The 18,049-nt window shown below is 46.2% G+C and overlaps 1 protein-coding gene across 1 annotated transcript in view; it reads right to left on the bottom strand.

Moving 5' to 3' along the window:
- Positions 1–18,049, bottom strand: part of LOC114629401 (tetratricopeptide repeat protein 28-like) — a 249,740-nt gene that overhangs the window by 121,719 nt on the left and 109,972 nt on the right. The window contains exons 3-4 of the mRNA XM_028777413.1: positions 9,165–9,437; positions 8,017–8,147 (exon numbers count right to left, since the gene is read on the bottom strand). Of these exons, the coding sequence (XP_028633246.1) occupies positions 8,017–8,147; positions 9,165–9,437 (404 nt within the window). The remainder of the gene's footprint in view (positions 1–8,016; positions 8,148–9,164; positions 9,438–18,049) is intronic.

Below are 18,049 nucleotides of genomic sequence, written 5' to 3' on the forward strand. Positions count from 1 at the left end.
AATGAAACGATCTCAGTGCCTCAGGAGATGCCTGGATACCCGAGTCTCATTCAACACTGTTAACAACAGCCCAAGATGTCTGTCAATCAATACATTTTCCTATGGTAGACAGACACAGCCATAAAGTATGAAATCCCATCACCTCCACCACGTGGATGGAACTGACGGACACTTTGTTAGGTGGAACACAACACCCAAGGGAAGACAAACATGGCAGGTCCTCCACCGCACCAAAACACTGTAGAATTATGGTCTCAGAAAAGGTAGGAAGGGAGGGGGACAGAGAAAGGCTGCACACCGTTGAGATGACAGCTATCAGTCCCAGTGCTCCACAGTGCACGGGAACAAAGATAGTTTCTGTTGTGCTGTGGGTTTCAAAATAGGAAGAGGGAGAGAAGCTGAGGTTCTCAGTACACAGACATGATGACACACGGGTCTGCGGGATGGCTCCGTGTAAGAAGCAGAAGCTGCTCTTGAGGAGGACCACGGCTGGGTTCCCAGCATCCATGATGGGCAGGTCACAACTGTGCAATTCTAGCTCAGGTATCTGACACCCTCATCTTCACAGATGCTGTACGAATGTGAACAACCTCCCATGCAGACACATGCATGTAATTAAAAATGAAATAAAGGCTAAAAACAACAGACAGTATGCAGAGACAGAATTACTGACTACTGACTACTCTTACCTGAGCGTGTACTTGGTGTACATGAATCAAACACGTCCTATCACACCCATAAGTGCACATAAGTACATACAAATAAGAATTGCAAAGCAAACTACAAAAATATTTTCTTGGCATTAAAAATGAGAAAAAGAAAAATATACAAGTACGTATGTTTATATTTATATTCTATATATGTTATATATATATGTTATATATATATATATTTATATATATATATATGTTATATTTAAATGCACAGAAAATGGGCTATAGCCCCACTGTCCAATAAATATATAAAGCGACAATCTGTTCTAATCATAGTTGCAGTTGGATGTCTAGAGAAAGGAGGCTGACAAGCTGGTTCAGAAATACATCACATCCACGTGTAGGAGACAAAGACCAGGATGCCAGCATGATCTCGGCCTACAACAAGGCCGTAAGAATGGCCCTGTCAGAGATGAGACTCATTATGAGCTATATGCTGTTTGCATGAAGACAGAAGGACAGGTGGGGAAGGGAAGGCAGCACACACTGCAGGTCTCGAGGGCTGGATCCACAGGAAGAAACTTGACTTTGTTCTCTGCCCCAAACCAAGCACGGTCACAGATGGAAGTGCAGATACCAAAACGGTAAAGCCGTGTGACCTTGAAATACACATACATTTCCAGAAGCAGGCCACAAAGTGACCGCTAAATTGGATCTCATCAGCAGTTCATGTGATGTCAGACAGAAACAACGAGAACGGAGAAAGAGAGAGTCGGCGAGCTGGAGAAGTTTGGCCAAACTTAACGAGATCCAAAGTGGGGTTTCCACACAGGGGAACCAAAATGAGCTTCTGTGCAGGAGGATGAAACTTATGGTGAGCGGACTCACAGGGGCTACAAGGAGAACAGTCGAAAGGTTGCAGGGATGGTTATGAAGGTATTTAGACTCCCCCAGAGGCAACTGGAGCTAGCAGAGCTTTTTGAACAGGTAATTTCATGGTCTGAACTAAATTTCAGAAGGGCAAGTGAAAAAAGTGTGTAAGAAATGGTCAGACGGAGAAGAGACTAGAATCTGGGTGAACTCTTCAGAAACTAGATGCTCCAGTGTGATGTGAGAGACATAAACAAAGTCACGTGGCAAAAGGAAGCGGCTCTTCCCAACAGTGCCCACTTCAATCAAATATTGAGACAAATCCATGTTACCCTAAAGTAGGCACTGCTGTTCCATAGTCACATGTGGTACACATACAGATGATAAAGCCAGGAGGAAACATGACCCCAGTAACCCCAAGGTCGGCGGCAGAATCCTTTCAGAATCCTAGAGCTGCAAGTTCTGTGCTCGGAAGGCAGTTTCTATGAAATAATATTTAATTTTCACAACAGCATACTAACTACATGTGACAGTACTCAGGTACTCGCTCAGATGCCTGTGTCCCCTACCTGTTTTTGACTATTTTTTTGCTGAAGTTTAAGAATCCCTTAAATTGCTGATGACGTGCCTTGTTACAACCACTTCCGATAACTAGCAAAAATCCATCATTCTAAACATGTGTCGGCAAAGACCTAAGAAATGAGTATTGATGTTCACCAGAAGATTCAAAGAAAAGCTGTTAAGGCAGCCAGAAAATGAAACAACTCAAATGACGGTTCATCCATTTAAATAAAGAGTTAGACTGTCTCGGGGCCACGCAGCAACTATCACAGAGGCAACATTCAAGTTCAAGGTCGTGGGAAGCCTAAACTCATACTCATTTCTGTATCTCGGGCCATGTTAACAGACCACAGAGTGAATGCACCCCCCCCCCTTCTCTCAACCCATAGAGTTTCTGTTAAAGAGGATGAAAGTGAGGAGAGGACGGCACTGCACCAGTTGAGGGCTACAAGAAGTATAGCAGGCAAGGGGATGGGGAAAGACAGATTCCTACTACAGAAATAAGAAAATCCAGTCACCAAGAGTCAGGAGCGTGACAGGGAGGTGGCCTCAGCGAAAAGCCAAGAGTGGTTCAGCAGCAGGCAGAAGCTGTTGGCTGAGGCAGGTGCACTGAGCCAAAGTGGGGTCCTGGGGGGCAGATCAGATGGGTAGAGAAACACAATGCTCGGGAGAGAAATGGGGCCGGGAAGACCTTTGGAGACATTTGTGCATTTGCATATCAGATTTCCTGACTCGAGAACATTTAATATAATGTAATTTATGGACCCTCCTGACAATTAATATTCACTCACAGGAAGGTCTCTGTGGGCACCTGAAATTAATTTTGAAGCCATTAAAGGAGACAGAAGGTTACTCTCAATGAAAAATCCTGTGGCGAAGGTATCACCTCCCCTATTAAGTATCTGAGAGTAATTGCATAAAAGGAAACCCCATTGCTTCTAAAGGTGAGAGGATGAATGGGTTTCAGGTTGCCATCTTACGGTTTGGTAAAATCCTAAAGTTTCCCAGAGCTCAGATGCATGAGGTAGAAGAAAGCGGTGCATTGTTTCCACTGCCCCTGGTGTTTACAGGGCTACCTTTGCTTCAGAGGGCATTATTTCAATATAAAATTAACTCAACAGAACATATAATATGCAACTAAATGTCACAGAGACAATGTTACATTAAAAAGGATACATTATGGCAGCCAAGTTATGGAAACTATGGAGGTGTCCATCAACAGGGGAGTGGATAAAGAGTATGTGGCATTTAGAAGAAAACTGACACAAGTGGACAGGACCCTAAGGAGGAAATTATCACATTTTCTCTCAAATGTAGCTCTTAGTCTTTAAATCCTTTTTTTTTTCTTTTCTTTTCTTTTTTCTCTCTTTTTTCTTTTTTTTTTCTGAGACAGGGTCTCTCTGTATAGCCCGGGCTGTCCTGGAACTCACTCTGTAGACCAGGCTGGCCTTGAACTCAGAAATCCGCCTGCCTCTGCCTCCCAAGTGCTGGGATTAAAGGCGTGCGCCACCACCGCCCGGCCGCTCTTAGTCTTTAAACAAATACAGGGTGTCATTATGTCTGTGGCGTGGAAACAGGGTGTCTATGGGAGGAGCTAAGGAGACCAACTGGAAGAGGCGTTGAAGAGAGGTATGTACCAGAGCACAGGTCCACGGAGTACACTCACACAAGAAGCATGAGCGACAAAAACATCAAACAGAGTGGGGATCACAGGCTGAGCTTTTGATGCTGGTGGGTGTGGCCGCCACCAAGAGCACTTCAAATTCTAATCAGTGCAACAAGGGTAAAAGCTGCCTAAGCCGTATGACAAACTGCCATCACCTGGAGGAGGTCTGCGTTACTGGAGAACTCAAAGGATCAACCAAAGTCATGGCCTGATAAAACTGCTATGAGAAAATTACACTTGGCTATTAATGAATCCAGAGTCAACCTTTTCCTGTGCTGCTATGCGGGACAGCAAAGGGAAGATTCTCCAGAGTGTAACAAGTGATCTTGAAGCACACCCGCAGGTGGAGAGGAGCCCACATCTTCCAAAGGAGCACAAGTGGAAGCTCACTGTAGCAGGTAACAATGCTGAAAATACAGTTTCCAGATGCAGTGGGGTGATAGACACTCCAGCCCTTACAAAACATCCAAAACCTGTACAGGAAACAGATACTCAGACAGGAACCAGACCTGGAGGCACACACACACCTGTAATTCCAGCACTTTGGACACTAAGGCAGGTCACAAGTTCCAAGGCAGCCTAGGCTACAGATGTGAGTTCCAGGCCAGCCTGAGCCACAGAGTGAGACCTCGTTGTCTCCAGAGAGTGAAGTTAAAATAAACTTGTATATGGAAGAATCAAAACCAATTCACCCAACTGACCAAAGCAATAAAAACAGAATGACACGCCCTTGACACAGCGACCAATGCAGAAACTGAGAAAGCTCTGTGAGTTTGAGGCCAGCCTCGTCTACACAGCGAGCTTCAGGCCAGCAGGGACACACACTGAGACCCTGTCTCCAGAACAAAACAGCAAACACTTACAGAATGCTACTTTTTTAACTTACTCGGCTGAGTTTTACAATCTAATATTAATGCCTCATGCTGGTGCGTGTGAGGAAGCAAAGCCCAGGCATTCTTGGTGAGACTAGGGCAGACACAGTCTTCATGAGAGCAATTTGCCTGAGTGCTAGAAGATTCAATAAGCTTTTCCCAGACAAGCTCGTGTCTTGTAATGTAACCCAAGGAAAAGATAAAACGTAATGAAGCTTTCAACGGCTAAGCTCCTGTGGTACTGTCTCACGTTCTGTAATTCCAAAACACCTGCAACCCCTAAATATGTAACGTCGAGAGGGACAGGAGGGTGAAATGATTATGAAGAAGACTTTACGTTCGGGAGAAAAAGATACATGGAAAAGACTAAAAAACAATCTTATAAAAGGGTTTCAGCTTTGATTTGAATTGACACAAACAAAACTGCATATGGCTAACAGTGTGTCCGAAATGTTAACAGTATGGTGGGCAAAGGCTTGGTTACCTTCATGCATTTCTATGTAATTGTTCAAAACAAATATTATCTTTATAAAAATAAAACTCTTACTACGTCAGCATAACATAGCAGATATAACAGCATCTCAGCCGTTTCCTGAAGACTCCTTGTGTTTATGACCAGCTCCTGTCTTAACTTACAGAGACCTGGCATCGATTAAGACAGCACTCACTCCTGGTTGCTAAGCAGCGTCTTCACATCTCAGTGAACTAAACACCTGAGGGAGAAATTGTGTGCACATGCTCACAACGAGCCCCGCCTGTGCCTGGGGCTTCTGGAGGTGTTGCACATCTAAGAATCCCAGACGTGCCTGTTAGAACTTTGGGCCTAAACAAAACATACACTGTTGTGCTGGTTCCCTTTGACTAGTCCTCTAAGTTCTGACACAGTGAACCCCAGGCTTATCACTCAGCAGTTTTCAACAACATAGAAATAAGGACTTTTAGTTTATCACATATAAGGTAAACAACGGCACCAAAAAAAAATCCCTTAAAGATTCAGAATGGGCTTGGAAGAGAGTAGTTATCTGGCACTCACAGGGTCCTGGGGTCGCTCCTTCACCTCATGTGAAGAGGAGGAGAAGCTAAGAGAGACTCTGTGTTCACAGCACCCATAATATGGGAACAATCCAAGTGTCAAATTAACAGCAGGGAACGACAGCAGATCTGAGTGTTGTGTTGACTGAAATAACCCACAAGGACACACTGTATGATCTTGCTCAGACCTGGAACCTGGAAGTCGAGCGGATGGAGGCACAGAGATGGCTTGGCACCCACCAATGTGGAGATAAAGCAAGAAGGGAACATAGTCAGTCACGTGGAATGAACAAATCCAGAGTTCTTGGATGCAACAGGAAACCATGGTCAGAGCTGTCATATTGTATATCTGAAGTTTGCTGAGAGAGTCCATCTCAAATGTTCTTGACAAAAGGAAAGGAAGAATTAGTGGGTGCTACTATTTGTCAGGTACAGAAGCAGAGTCATGAGCCAAAAATTCAGAGCGGTGCCAAGAATCTAATATCACATTTCAAGAACACGGAAGCTAACCTAAAGCTCCAGAGGAAAACAAGAGAGACACAGAGGTCCACAGTAGCCTGGGAACAGAAGGCAGACTCTCGAGTGACATCAAGCAGGAGTCTGGACCTGTAGCAAGAGGCATCAGAATGAGTTGAAACCAGAAGAGGAAAGCTTAAAGTTGTTAGAATCATTAACATGGCTAACTCGGGGAGGAAGTGAATGGTAGAGTTCAACTTGGAAGAGAATACGGTGTCCGAATGGTGTCGCTCAGTGAATGACCAAATTCTACTCCTGGTGGAAGGAAAGTGAAAGACAGAGGGAGGGCTCCACAAGCATCATAGCACCTAAATGCATCCCTTCCTCCCACAGGGGGACAGAAGGAAATGTATTTAAAGCTAGCCTTGAAAGGGACTGTCTTCTGCAGACAGGCCGGGTTGTGGGCTTCCCGATGGGCAGGTCTGAGCTACTACAGCAGTGGACATGTCAAGGACCAGGACGGTGGCACGTGCCTGTGCAGGTGGCCACGACATGGGCAGAGAGCTGGGGAGAGGGACCAGGCACTGGTGTCACTCGGGGGCCCCTCTGCTTTCATATCAATCATTTCTTAAGAACACACTGCACACTGAAAGTTCCCACAATATAATCCCAGGTGATAGATAACCCCAGAGACAGAGAAACCACAGCACCGAGGAGACCAAGGGATGGCTGCACATCAGAGGATAACTTGGCAGGAGGGGGGGACAATAGGTTCTCTCCTTCTACCAAGTGGTCTGAGGGATGGAACTCCAGTTGTCAGGCTTGGCTGCTCCATCCTGAGCTGCCTCGGTGACGGCTTTCCTTCCACTTGGTACAGGGTCTCACTGAGCTGTCCAGGACAGTCTCTTGCTTCTCACTGGATTGATCTTCCTGCTCCATCTTGCCAAGGAGCTGGGACTACAGGCTCTCCCTCTCTGCATGTCCGATATTTTCAAATGCTGTTTTAAAACCCATAGTTCTTTCTAGCATTGGCGCCCGGTGATGCCCCAGAAACCTGAAGTTGCTGGGTTGCTTAAATGATGTAATTGTAATAACATCCCATTGTAAATGTCCAACCAGCAACTGTAGCTGAACATATGAGCTAACTTATAAACGTATCCTTCTCTCCGCTTTCACCCTTTTCTATCCTGTCTATTAATATGATAAATGCCATAATTTATAAAACTTCATGGAAAGCGGCCATGGAATCCCAGGCACTACACCAGCGCCTCACGTATGTTATACATGACCCTACACACCAAACAATGCAGGAGAATGGCAATCTGTCACCGAGCCCTGAGTAAAACAGAAGATAGGAAGGTGGCCCCACAGCCAGGAAGTGCAGCTACGACTCAGGGCTGGGTGCACCTGAAACTCAAGTCTACCCTCTGCCTAAGGGCAGACAGCATGGCCTGTCCCATCCATGCTGGATATCAACTTTCGAAGAGAGTCACAGTCGACACTGCAAGTAGGTCTTCACTGTGACATTTGTCTCTCTCTGTAAACTCAACAGGCTTCTCTCAAATGAAGAAACGAATGAAGGAGGGGCAGTCATAACACTAGGACACAAACAAAGCTCGCCTGAGCTAGTGTGTCACCAGGTTCAGTTCCCTGCTAGTTTGCCTGTGAGTTTCATGGTACAACTGAAGGGACTTAGACTGAGGTGCCTGAGCAGGCTGCTTGCTCTGAGGACCTTCTCTGTACATACTCAAAGACTAAGCAATAGACATTCAATACCTGACAGGGCACGAGAGGCTCAATTATTATTTACTTCTGAAGATGTTAAGGCGCCCCAGACGCTTCCTGCACAGATAAAGGGGTTCTGCATTTCTGAAAATGGAGTTTGGTTTGCAAGTGAGTTTCGTACCTCCCGGTCCTTGAGCTTCATGGCGAGCACCAGCTGATGCCTGTGGTTTGTGAGGGCCTCTCGGTAATTCCCCTTGGAAAAGAATGCAGAGCCTAGGTTCCCATGAGCTCGGCATTCTCCGGTCTGGTCACCTGATTTGGATTTAAGGAGAAAAATTCTCTAAGTTACAGTGTGCATGGTTCTCTTAAAAGCCACAAATTTACTAGCTAGGATTTAAGTTACTTTCTTTTAGACTCTATATAGGGAGATAAGATCCTAGAAGCTGACTCTGTGGACAAATGTTACGGCTGTAACACACGTGCACAGCGGGCAGAGGGGTCTTGGAGGGAGGGTGCAGACTGGGACATGAACCAGCTGCTGTTGGGAGTCTCCTCCTCGCTTTGCAGGTGACCTTTGGTTCTGAGCAATTATCAGCTTGCTGGTTCAGCCATTTGACTCTGGGCCTCCTCTCATACATCACTTCTCTATGAGTATCTGATGGCAGATCCCACAGCCCTCCTTCCTGTAACCTGAAAGTCCCTGGATAATCAGTACAGTGATGGCCACGGTCACAGACATGCCTCCTCTTCTCCCCTGCATGGAGGCAGGAGGCTCATAGGATAAAGGCTGGCCTGGGGTAACATACTGAGACCCTGCCCCCCACAACAACAAGAAGCAAAGTCCCAAGCCCTCAGGTAGCTGAGACATCATACCATCATCTGGTTCCACAATGCATGTTCTGAACCTCGATACTATGCTGGGCCCACTCCTCACCCTGCTTCTCCTGTTTCATTTGAGACAGATTCTCACTCTATATCCCTGGCTGGCCTGGAACTCACAGAGATCCACGTGCTTCAGCCTCTCAGTGTGGTCTACCACACCTAGCCTGTGCTGTGCTCTTTGACAAACCTTGGTGTACTCTCATAGATTAAATTAAAATGAAGTTAAGTCACCCACAGAACCAGCACTTGGGGCCTTAAAACTGTGAGCCGGAAAACCCCGGGGAAGGTTATGAACATGCTAATCACATCTCAAGGCCTCCTGGGAGCCTTGGACCCTTGCTGTATGAAAATCCTCAAGACCCGAGGCTCTAAAGCTAAATGTTCTGTTGCATATTTCGATTCTGTAGAAATCAGGGCATGCAGGTAACATGCAGGCGGGACACATACCTAAGGTCTTGGCTACGTCCAAGTCTTGCTGCATGTACCCAGTGCTCTTCTCTGTGTTCCCGAGAGACCAGTGTGCACTGCTCAGGGCGGAGAACACAGACCCTCTCAGTTTGAGGCTGCACGTGCCAATCTTCAGAGCAGCTTCTAAGACAACCACGGAGGCCCCGTGGTGTCCGGCTGTCAGGAGTTCCTGCCCAACCACAGACACGACCACAAAGGGACTCTTGTCCAGTTTCATTTTCTGAAGCTGCTGGTAAGTGGGCTCCAGGGTGTCTGAAGAGAAAGAAAACAAGCGAATGAAGACTGGCAGGCACAGGGGGGCTTTCTGTTATGCACTAGAAACATGTCTGTGGCCTGGTTCACGCACAAACTCTCCACCCTGGTACCTCGCACCAGGAGATGGCACCCGCACCCTACAACCAGCCACGCCCCCATCCAGCAACACCTTCCCCCCTGTGGGCGTGGCCACACAGGCTCTCTTCCGGCTTTCATGGCTGACATGCAGCACATTTCCTGAAAGGGTCTGGTCTATCTCGCTCCTCCTCAGAACACCACGAGCCACGATTCCACCCACCCTCCACTGGGTACCACTCTCCAGCTGATTACTGTACAGTTTAGCTATCAGCTCTTTTAGAATTGTTCCACGTGTGCTCAGTAGAAATATTTTCCAGATAAACCTATTGCTTTCTGTAAATGAGAATCCCTTGAACGCAGCTGCATCTCGGAGGCTGACTGGCTCATTAAAAATGTGATCACCAGAGGGGCTGGAACACTGAAGGGCCAGTCCCTCGTTACAGTCTGTCTTGGACCATCTTTAGCTTAGTAAACGCCCATTCGCCTGCCCTCTTTGTATCAGATCAAACACCCTGTTACCAACAGATAAAGCTGGACTTAATATCTTGACAAATGGATTTTTAAAAAGGACTTTTGGAATGTATAGTAAAACTGTAGATTTTTCACCAAAGAGCTGAGTGAGGGTAGTGTCAGGCCTCTGGCAGGGCTCTACCATCCCTACTGCTATCACCTGCCTTCTGGATGCACCGGCCAGTGAATTCAGAAAGCATCTTGATTCATGACTTTTCTTTGTTCTGTTACCATAAAAGGTTTATGAAACTGCTACCTGGAACATGGAATTTGGGGTAATCTAAATCTGTGTTCCTAGGCCGTCCTCACTCATATTTGGCTCCCAAATAAATTCTTTCTTATCCACTTTGAGGTGAGAGAGGTGTGGGGGGGGGGAGAGATTTTTGTTTGGTTGGTTGCTTTTCTTGGTCAATGATGCTTTTTTCTGAGTAGCCAAGTGTTACACTGCAGACCTGTGATAAAAATCCCATCTTCTGTCTCACTGGCGACTGAGGGTCTTGAGCATGCCTCTCGTCAAAAGCAAACAAATAATGAAACCTGCTCATAGTTTCTCCTAGAGGACGCAATAAAGGGTATCCACAAAATGAACACCATTCTCAAGGCTACCTCTGACACCAGCAAGCCAAGCCAGAAGGAAACCATCTCCTGCACCAGGGTGAGCTATAGTATGTACAACACACACACACACACACACACACACACACCCTCCAAAACACTGGCAAGTCAAGCCAGAAGGAAACCATCTCCTGCTCCACAGTGATATATCAGGTGGCAGAATGAATGTTTAGCCCATTTTATCTTCAAGTGGCAACAGTCAGAAGTGTATGTCAGAGGTCACTAAGCCATGTGGGGTTAGTTCCATTTAGGGGGCTGGATAAGGATGACAAGCTCCCACCCCACCCCTCCCGATTCTCTTTAGAGATAGTAAGAGTTCTGACTATGCCTCTCTTGGTCCTGAAACCTCCTTCACATTAGTGGTTCTGACAACCCACACATCAAGCCTGCAGCTATGTTGGTCTCTTTAAACCTCACCTCCTGGCCAAAGGCCAGGATTTATGACTTTTTAGTTCTCTGCTAAGGAGCTTTCTTGCCTGAGTCAACATCACCAGGGAAACCTTGAAGCTCACTGGTGCCTAAAGCTTTTCCCTTCAATCAGATCAGTAAACAGAGAACAAAGAACATTTTTACTCCTGTCAAGATGCAAGCAGCAGTGTGCTCCTAGGTAATAGCTGGCCAGTGGGGTTAAACGCTGGCAACAGAGAGCAGGAAGTGCTAACACAGAAGAGGGGTGTACCCCAGAATGCAGAGAGCAGGGAGAGCAGGATTCCTCACTCCTGCTGTGGGCCAGCAGCCAGTGGGGTTCAGAAGCAGCCCCTCACCTCCAATGAGCAAGACAGAGACAAAGACAGCAGCAGAACAGTCATTTCCAAAGATCTGGGCATTTATGATTCAGCTAAGGTTAATCAGACAGGGTCAGACACAAAATCAGAGTCCACTGCAGGGCTCCAGGCTACTGGGCGGACAGAGCGGGCAAATCTGATTCAAGTCACAGAGACCTTGGTGGATTTTAAGTAGAAACCACTGAGTTATGCAGTGGATGAACCATGGAGATGCAGCCTCCAGCTCTGGCAGAGACCTGCCACTGAGCACAACTCTCAGAGAAGGATGTTGCCACCCACCACAACAAATTCTATGTGGCCCTCTCTTCACTGAACCTGTATTTTCTGATTCAAAGGTGAGTGGGAGCATTGAGACTGGATGTTTCAGGTTTTATAGTGGAAGGCAGAAATCAGGTATTCCTGACAGACGAGGACGGTGCTCAGATGCCTGTCCTGAAATGACAGATGCAGGCATAGGCCCAAGGTTCAGAACAAGACAGTCTTTCCCATGGCAACTTCCCATGGCAACTGTGCAGCTCCTGAAACAGCAGCAGAGGTGACACTAACCGAAGACCGAGGTAAGGGGGCTGTCTAGAAACCCCCAAGAAGGGAGAAAAATCTTTACTTGGTCAAGTTTAGGGGTAGATGGGAATGAAAATAGGAAAATTATAAAGAAAAAAAGAGAATCCCCATTCAAAGTGGACAGAAAGAAAATACAAGTACATGAAGCACTAAATACCACTGAAAAGATAAATGTAAGGTGATGTGAGGTCCTGTTACCCAGGGTGCTCAAGCTTCAGCGAGTGCAGCTTTGTTAAAGGAGAGCTTTTAAACTATTTGCTGCTTTTAATCTGAGTGGGAGGTGCCTTAAGGGAAAGGACTGTCTTACACAGGGAGCCAGCGTGAGACACACACGGGTGAGAGGGATTCCCAACAGGCTGGTTTGAGCTGACCAGGCATTGTATGTAGTGGCGGAAGCTGATGTGGCTTAGTGGGAAGACGGTGAGCGATAGCTCAAAGAATATGTCTGTCCTTCAAAATTAACCTCACACGGCCAAGTGCACGGGCAATGGTTGTCACCACGGTTACACGCACACACACACACGCACACGCACACGCACACATATATATGCACACATGCGCATGGTTATGTGTGCACACAGACACCTATGTACATGTGTACATCTCTGCCTGTATCCTACTGCAATATACACAGAGTATCCACTTCACCATATTTAACTTCCTTTTTAAAGGTTATCAGTTTAAACTGAGATTACATCTCCTAGATCAACAGCCAGAATCTCTAGTCAGCAGTTGGGTTGAGAGGGGAGGGGGAGCTTGAGTTCAGGTTTTTCTATGTGGCCCAGGCTGGTCTCAAATTCCTGGCTGTGAGGCATTTTTCCTATCTTAACCTCCCAAGTAGGCAGGACCACAGGACCACAGGACCATGCCACTGTATCCAGCCAACTGTATTTCTTTTGATGAAAGGGATTGTAAGATGCTTTTTAAAAATCTAAAGATAATCTCTGAGACTCTTTCCAAGTCTGTTGCTCTAATTCCTGTTCTAAGATAAACTTGTGCCATCATCAGAGGGACTAATTTTGTGATTTTTAGCAGATTAGACAGAATAGAATTTTGGCAGCCTGTAGCTATTCAGATGTTTTTCTTTCTAGAATTTATGCATAATACATGAAATAACCGGCGTCAAACCAATTCCATAGGAATACAAAGGCCCTTTGCAACACTGACCGAGCCCCTGCTGTAGGTTTTTGAAATGTAAAGTCCTTGGGAATTTAAGAAGAATGAAGTCACAGTTCCTGACACTCCAGGAGCTTGTGAGAATGTAGCAGAGGCTGACAGTAGCCAGTTGGCTGCCCTCTGCTAAGAGGCATGCCACACTTGGCAGCTCTGAGATCACAGCTCTCCACACTCCACACCTTGACTTCAGTGGTGCCTCACACTGTCCAGGCACTTGTACAGCCTAACATCCACAAGTAAGAAGTTGAGCAATAAGGAGGGACTGTGTGAGCATCTGACGCATCAGGATCTGCCCAGTCTAGAAGCAGATGATGCAGTTCCCAGCCAGAGTTCTGAGAACTGTCATACCCAGGGACCCTAAGTGGTCCTAAGGCCAGCACTTCACAGAGGAAATGGCATACTGGAAATCACAGGGTTGTCTAGGAAGCCATGTGACTGAGACTGGAGCATGACTTCCAGTGAGGATACATGAAGGAAGGGGAGCCTGGGTACCGTGTGAGCACCAGGAAAGGAAGAGTGCCATCTGCAGAGGAGAAGGCTTCTGCAGGGCCTGCCTCACTCCTATAACTCCTGGAACATTATGGGATGGGCATCATCCTTTCCCCCTTACAGAAAGGCTGGGCAGAGGAAGGAAAGCCACCTTGGTGTCCATAAGCTAGCAAACAGTGTCACCGGGACATGATCCCTTTCTTGTGAGAAGAAAATCCATGTTCCTCATATAACATTCCCAAAGCAGGACTCTTTTGAAAAATGGCTGGGCCTAAAAGAGCCCCTGAGGGAGGGCGTTCACAGAGGGCAGACACAGACACACAGTGAAGGGGAGGCCTTCGAACTGAGAGAGAAAAGCCTAAGCATTTGCCAGCCACTTTCGAGGGGCACTTGATAAAGCAGTCTCCATGGATCCATCCAGAGTTGATAGAATCACAACGGGTGATAGACAGCTCACAAAGGCGACCATCTTTAGATGAGTGAACTTATGGAAGAGAAGGGAGAGATACACAGGAGTCCCCAGCACTGTCCCTTGGAGAATGGCTGTTGGTGGCCTCATTCTGCAGCTGTGTTTCTGAGCCCACAGCAGGCACAAGCCCCTCAGCATTCAAATCCCTTAAGCATCTACACAACACAAAAAGAGTGGCTCAGAAAAAGAGCAAAATAAGCCCGGATGACAAAAGACCGAGACGTCCTCTCAATCTATATTTACTTTTATATTTTGTTAATGGTTTAAGAGAGACACATGTATTCTGACATGGCCATAAAGAGATACATTGTGAAGTAATCATAGAGAGAAAAATGTATTGTGACATAATCATAAAGAGATACATGTATTGTGATGTAATCATAGAGAGATACATGTATTCTGACATGGCCATAGATACATGTATTGTGACGTAACCATATCCACAAAAAAGTTTACTCACAATTGGTTTGTGTGCGTGGGTGAAATGATAAAAATAAATCAGACAGTTCAGTTAGGAGACTAGAGAACAATAATAAAAATCAAATTAATTTTAATATGGATAGGGTTAGTATATTTATATAGGAAAAAAAGTGTATTAATATAGGCTGGTCCTTCCTTTTAAAAGGAACTCTTTCTCTTTGTAGTCCTGATTGAACTCAGGACTCAGTACATGTTTGGCAAGCGTGTTCTAGTGCTGAGCCATATTCCCAGCCCTAAGATGAAACCTTGCCTTTAAAAATAAAAAGACCAAACTGGGGCTGGAGGGATGGCTCACTGGTTACAAGCATTTGCTACTCTTCCAGAGGACATGGGTTCAGTTCCCAACATCCACATGGCAGCTGACAATCACCTATAACTTGAGTTCCAAAGGACCCAATACCCTCCTCTGGCCTCAAAGAGCACTGCATACATGTGATACACAGACATACATGCATACAAACAAAATACCCATAAAAATTAAAACAAAAAATTGTGCGCACTCTTTCATGTCATGTTGTTTACAGAAGCACCTGAGCTAGGGAGGCTTTTAGGTTTGTTGGTTTGGTTTTTTTTTTTTTTCTGTTGTATTTCAGAATTACAAAACAAGCCAGGTAACATGGCACATAATAGGGAGGTGGGAAGAACAGGATTTTAAGGCCAGCCTTAGCTACCCTGTTGGTTAGAGACCATGACACCCTGACTCAACAAACAAACAAATTAAGACAACAAGAGGACACAGCAGATCAGATCTGTCCAAACCACAGCCTTGTGCCTCAGTGTCAGAAATTCAGAGAGACGTAGGACCATGACACTGAATGTAAAACACAAGGAGCAAATAGCAATGGTTCTGAGAGCCACAACCGCACACCACAGAGCAGGGCTTCTGGGATGCAGGAGGGTGTGCAGGACCACAACTTATACAGGCTGAAGAAGGCTGCTCGGAACAGGCCCACCAGAGCAGACAGAGGGGGAAGGGCAATGCTAAAGGGGCTCATAAAGGGCTTTAGGCACCTATAAGAAGCAGGTATTTCTCCAGGGTCACTCACTGCAAAATTGGAAGGGGGTCCCTGAGGGTGACAGCTGCCCTGATGCCACAGGAAGTATTTATTTAAAACAAAACAAAACATTTTTTTCAACAAATTGTTTCAAAGCCAAACAGTGCCATTCTGCAGATATGAACACATTTGGTGCAGCATCCAAGCTGCCTCTGGATGAACTGGTGTTGTCTTCACGGACTAAATAAAAATGTTCTGTGTACACTCTTTAAAAGGTGTTATCCGCCGGGCAGTGGTGGCGCATGCCTTTAATCCCAGCACTTGGGAGGCAGAGGCAGGCAGATTTCTGAGTTCGAAGCCAGCCTGGTCTACAGAGTGAGTTCCAGGACAGTCAGGGCTATACAGAGAAACCGTGTCTCGAAAAACAAAAACAAAACAAAACAAAACAAAAAAAGGTGTTATCAACAATTGGAGAAGTTCTTCAGGGAAAGGAAAGGGAAAAAAAAGAAAGAAAATTAAAAAAAAAAAACTCTAGGAAATGGTAAAGAAGACAGGTGTTGGCTTACTCACTGTGTTCCACTAAAAGTCCTGGAGCCCCAAGTGGATTGCTCTGAATCACACTTTATTGACAGCAAGGCCCATTTTGGGGAAAGTCTTTAGTCCCTGAAGCAAAGACGTGACTTTGTGCAACTTACAAAACTGTTTGAAGAGAAGTTTCTTACCTCTTTCCCCTAAAGATAGGAAATGTCCAACTTTCAGGAAAATACCTTCTATAGAGAGAGAATTGCTTGGAGACAGGAGCACTGTCTGGTTCATCAGAGTTTTGTTTGGCACATACTTTGAGCCAAGTACAGTAATAGGCAGCAAATTAAAGTGCCTAATGCTGCAAACATGTAAAACTAGACAAAATGATACTGTCATCAAGACTTTCAGGTTCATTATCTAGAATAACTAATTAAAACTCAGACCATTTATATGGCAAAGAGAGTTCTGCTTGACATAAGCTATGGGCATAAGATGTCTACAGGCCACAGATTCGCTGTCATGACAGATGACAGTTGGTGTGTTTTTTCATCAAATATGTCCCAAATGCTCATTCGTCAAAGCTCAGTGAGTGCTACAATGTCTGCCCAGTACTCTTCAGATCCTGAGTAAGACTTCCTAGGACCACAGAATAAAAGAGAATGAAACCACTGCACTGCAGTGAAGACAATCAGCTCAGGGCTATGGAATTCCTCCAGCCTTGCACTGTATCATCTCCATGTGTTCTCTGTTTTCTCAGAAGACCGATCATAGAATGAAGAAACAAAGAAAAGTCTCCACCCTACTTTTCCTCTCCTTTCAGGGAGATGCGCAGCCTGTGCCTGTGCCTGTGCCTCGGCCTCTGCCTCTCTGCCTCTGCTTCTGCCTCTCTGCCTCTGCCTCTCTGCCTCTCTGCCTCTCTGCCTCTGCCTCTCTGCCTCTCTGCCTCTCTGCCTCTCTGCCTCTCTGCCTCTCTGCCTCTCTGCCTCTCTGCTTCTCTGCCTCTCTGCCTCTCTGCCTCTCTGCCTCTCTGCCTCTCTGCCTCTGCCTCTCTGCCTCTGCTTCTGCCTCTCTGCCTCTCTGCCTCTCTGCCTCTCTGCCTCTCCCTCTCTGCCTCTCTCTGCCCCTTTCTCTCTGCCCCTCTCTCTCTGCCCCTCTCTCTCTGCCCCTCTCTGCCTCTCTGCCTCTGCCACTGCCTGTTCAGATGTGAGATGCTGCCCGTGGCTACACACACCGCACACTAGCTTTAAGAAATACAAAAAAAAAGAACAAAGCAGACACGGTAGCTCACACCTATAATCCCACCAATCAGGAAACTGAGACAGTAGGATTGCTGTGAGTTCCAGGCCAGCCTGGACTACACAGTAAGTTCATGGTAACCTTGGCTACAGCATGAGATTCTGTCTGGAAGAAAAGAGGGAAGTGTGGCTGAGAATTCCTGAAGGAAGCTGGGATGCTAACAGGTTGGGAGGCCAATCACAACCTCTCTCTGGTTACATTTAGCCCCATACGGAGCCACTCCTGACCACCTCTGTGCCTCGCCTGATAAACAGATTAAACACTTGTGGGATGTACTAACTTAACTGCCGTCCATCAATGGACAGGCTGAAGAAGTTATCAAGCCACCTCTGAAGCCATAGTTAAGAACCTCTCACATCCTGCTGCAACCTACCTCTCTGGTATTTCTACCAAGGTGATTAATTGACTGTAAGTTTTCATTCTTTGTTCTCTTACTGTAAAGCTCCATAGAACCGCATCCTCCCTGGGAAGTTTGGAAGGGGGTAATCTAAACTGTGTTCCGAGGCTCCAGATAAACTCTCTCTCAATCCCGTTGAATTAATTTCTGTGTTTCACGTGGAAGGGAGGAAGAAGGAAGGAAGGAAGGAAGGAAGGAAGGAAGGAAGGAAGGAAGGAAGGAAGGAAGGAAGG

This window comes from Grammomys surdaster, unplaced genomic scaffold (genome assembly GCF_004785775.1).
Source record: "Grammomys surdaster isolate TR1022 unplaced genomic scaffold, NIH_TR_1.0 309, whole genome shotgun sequence".
Taxonomy (NCBI): Eukaryota; Metazoa; Chordata; class Mammalia; order Rodentia; family Muridae; genus Grammomys; species Grammomys surdaster.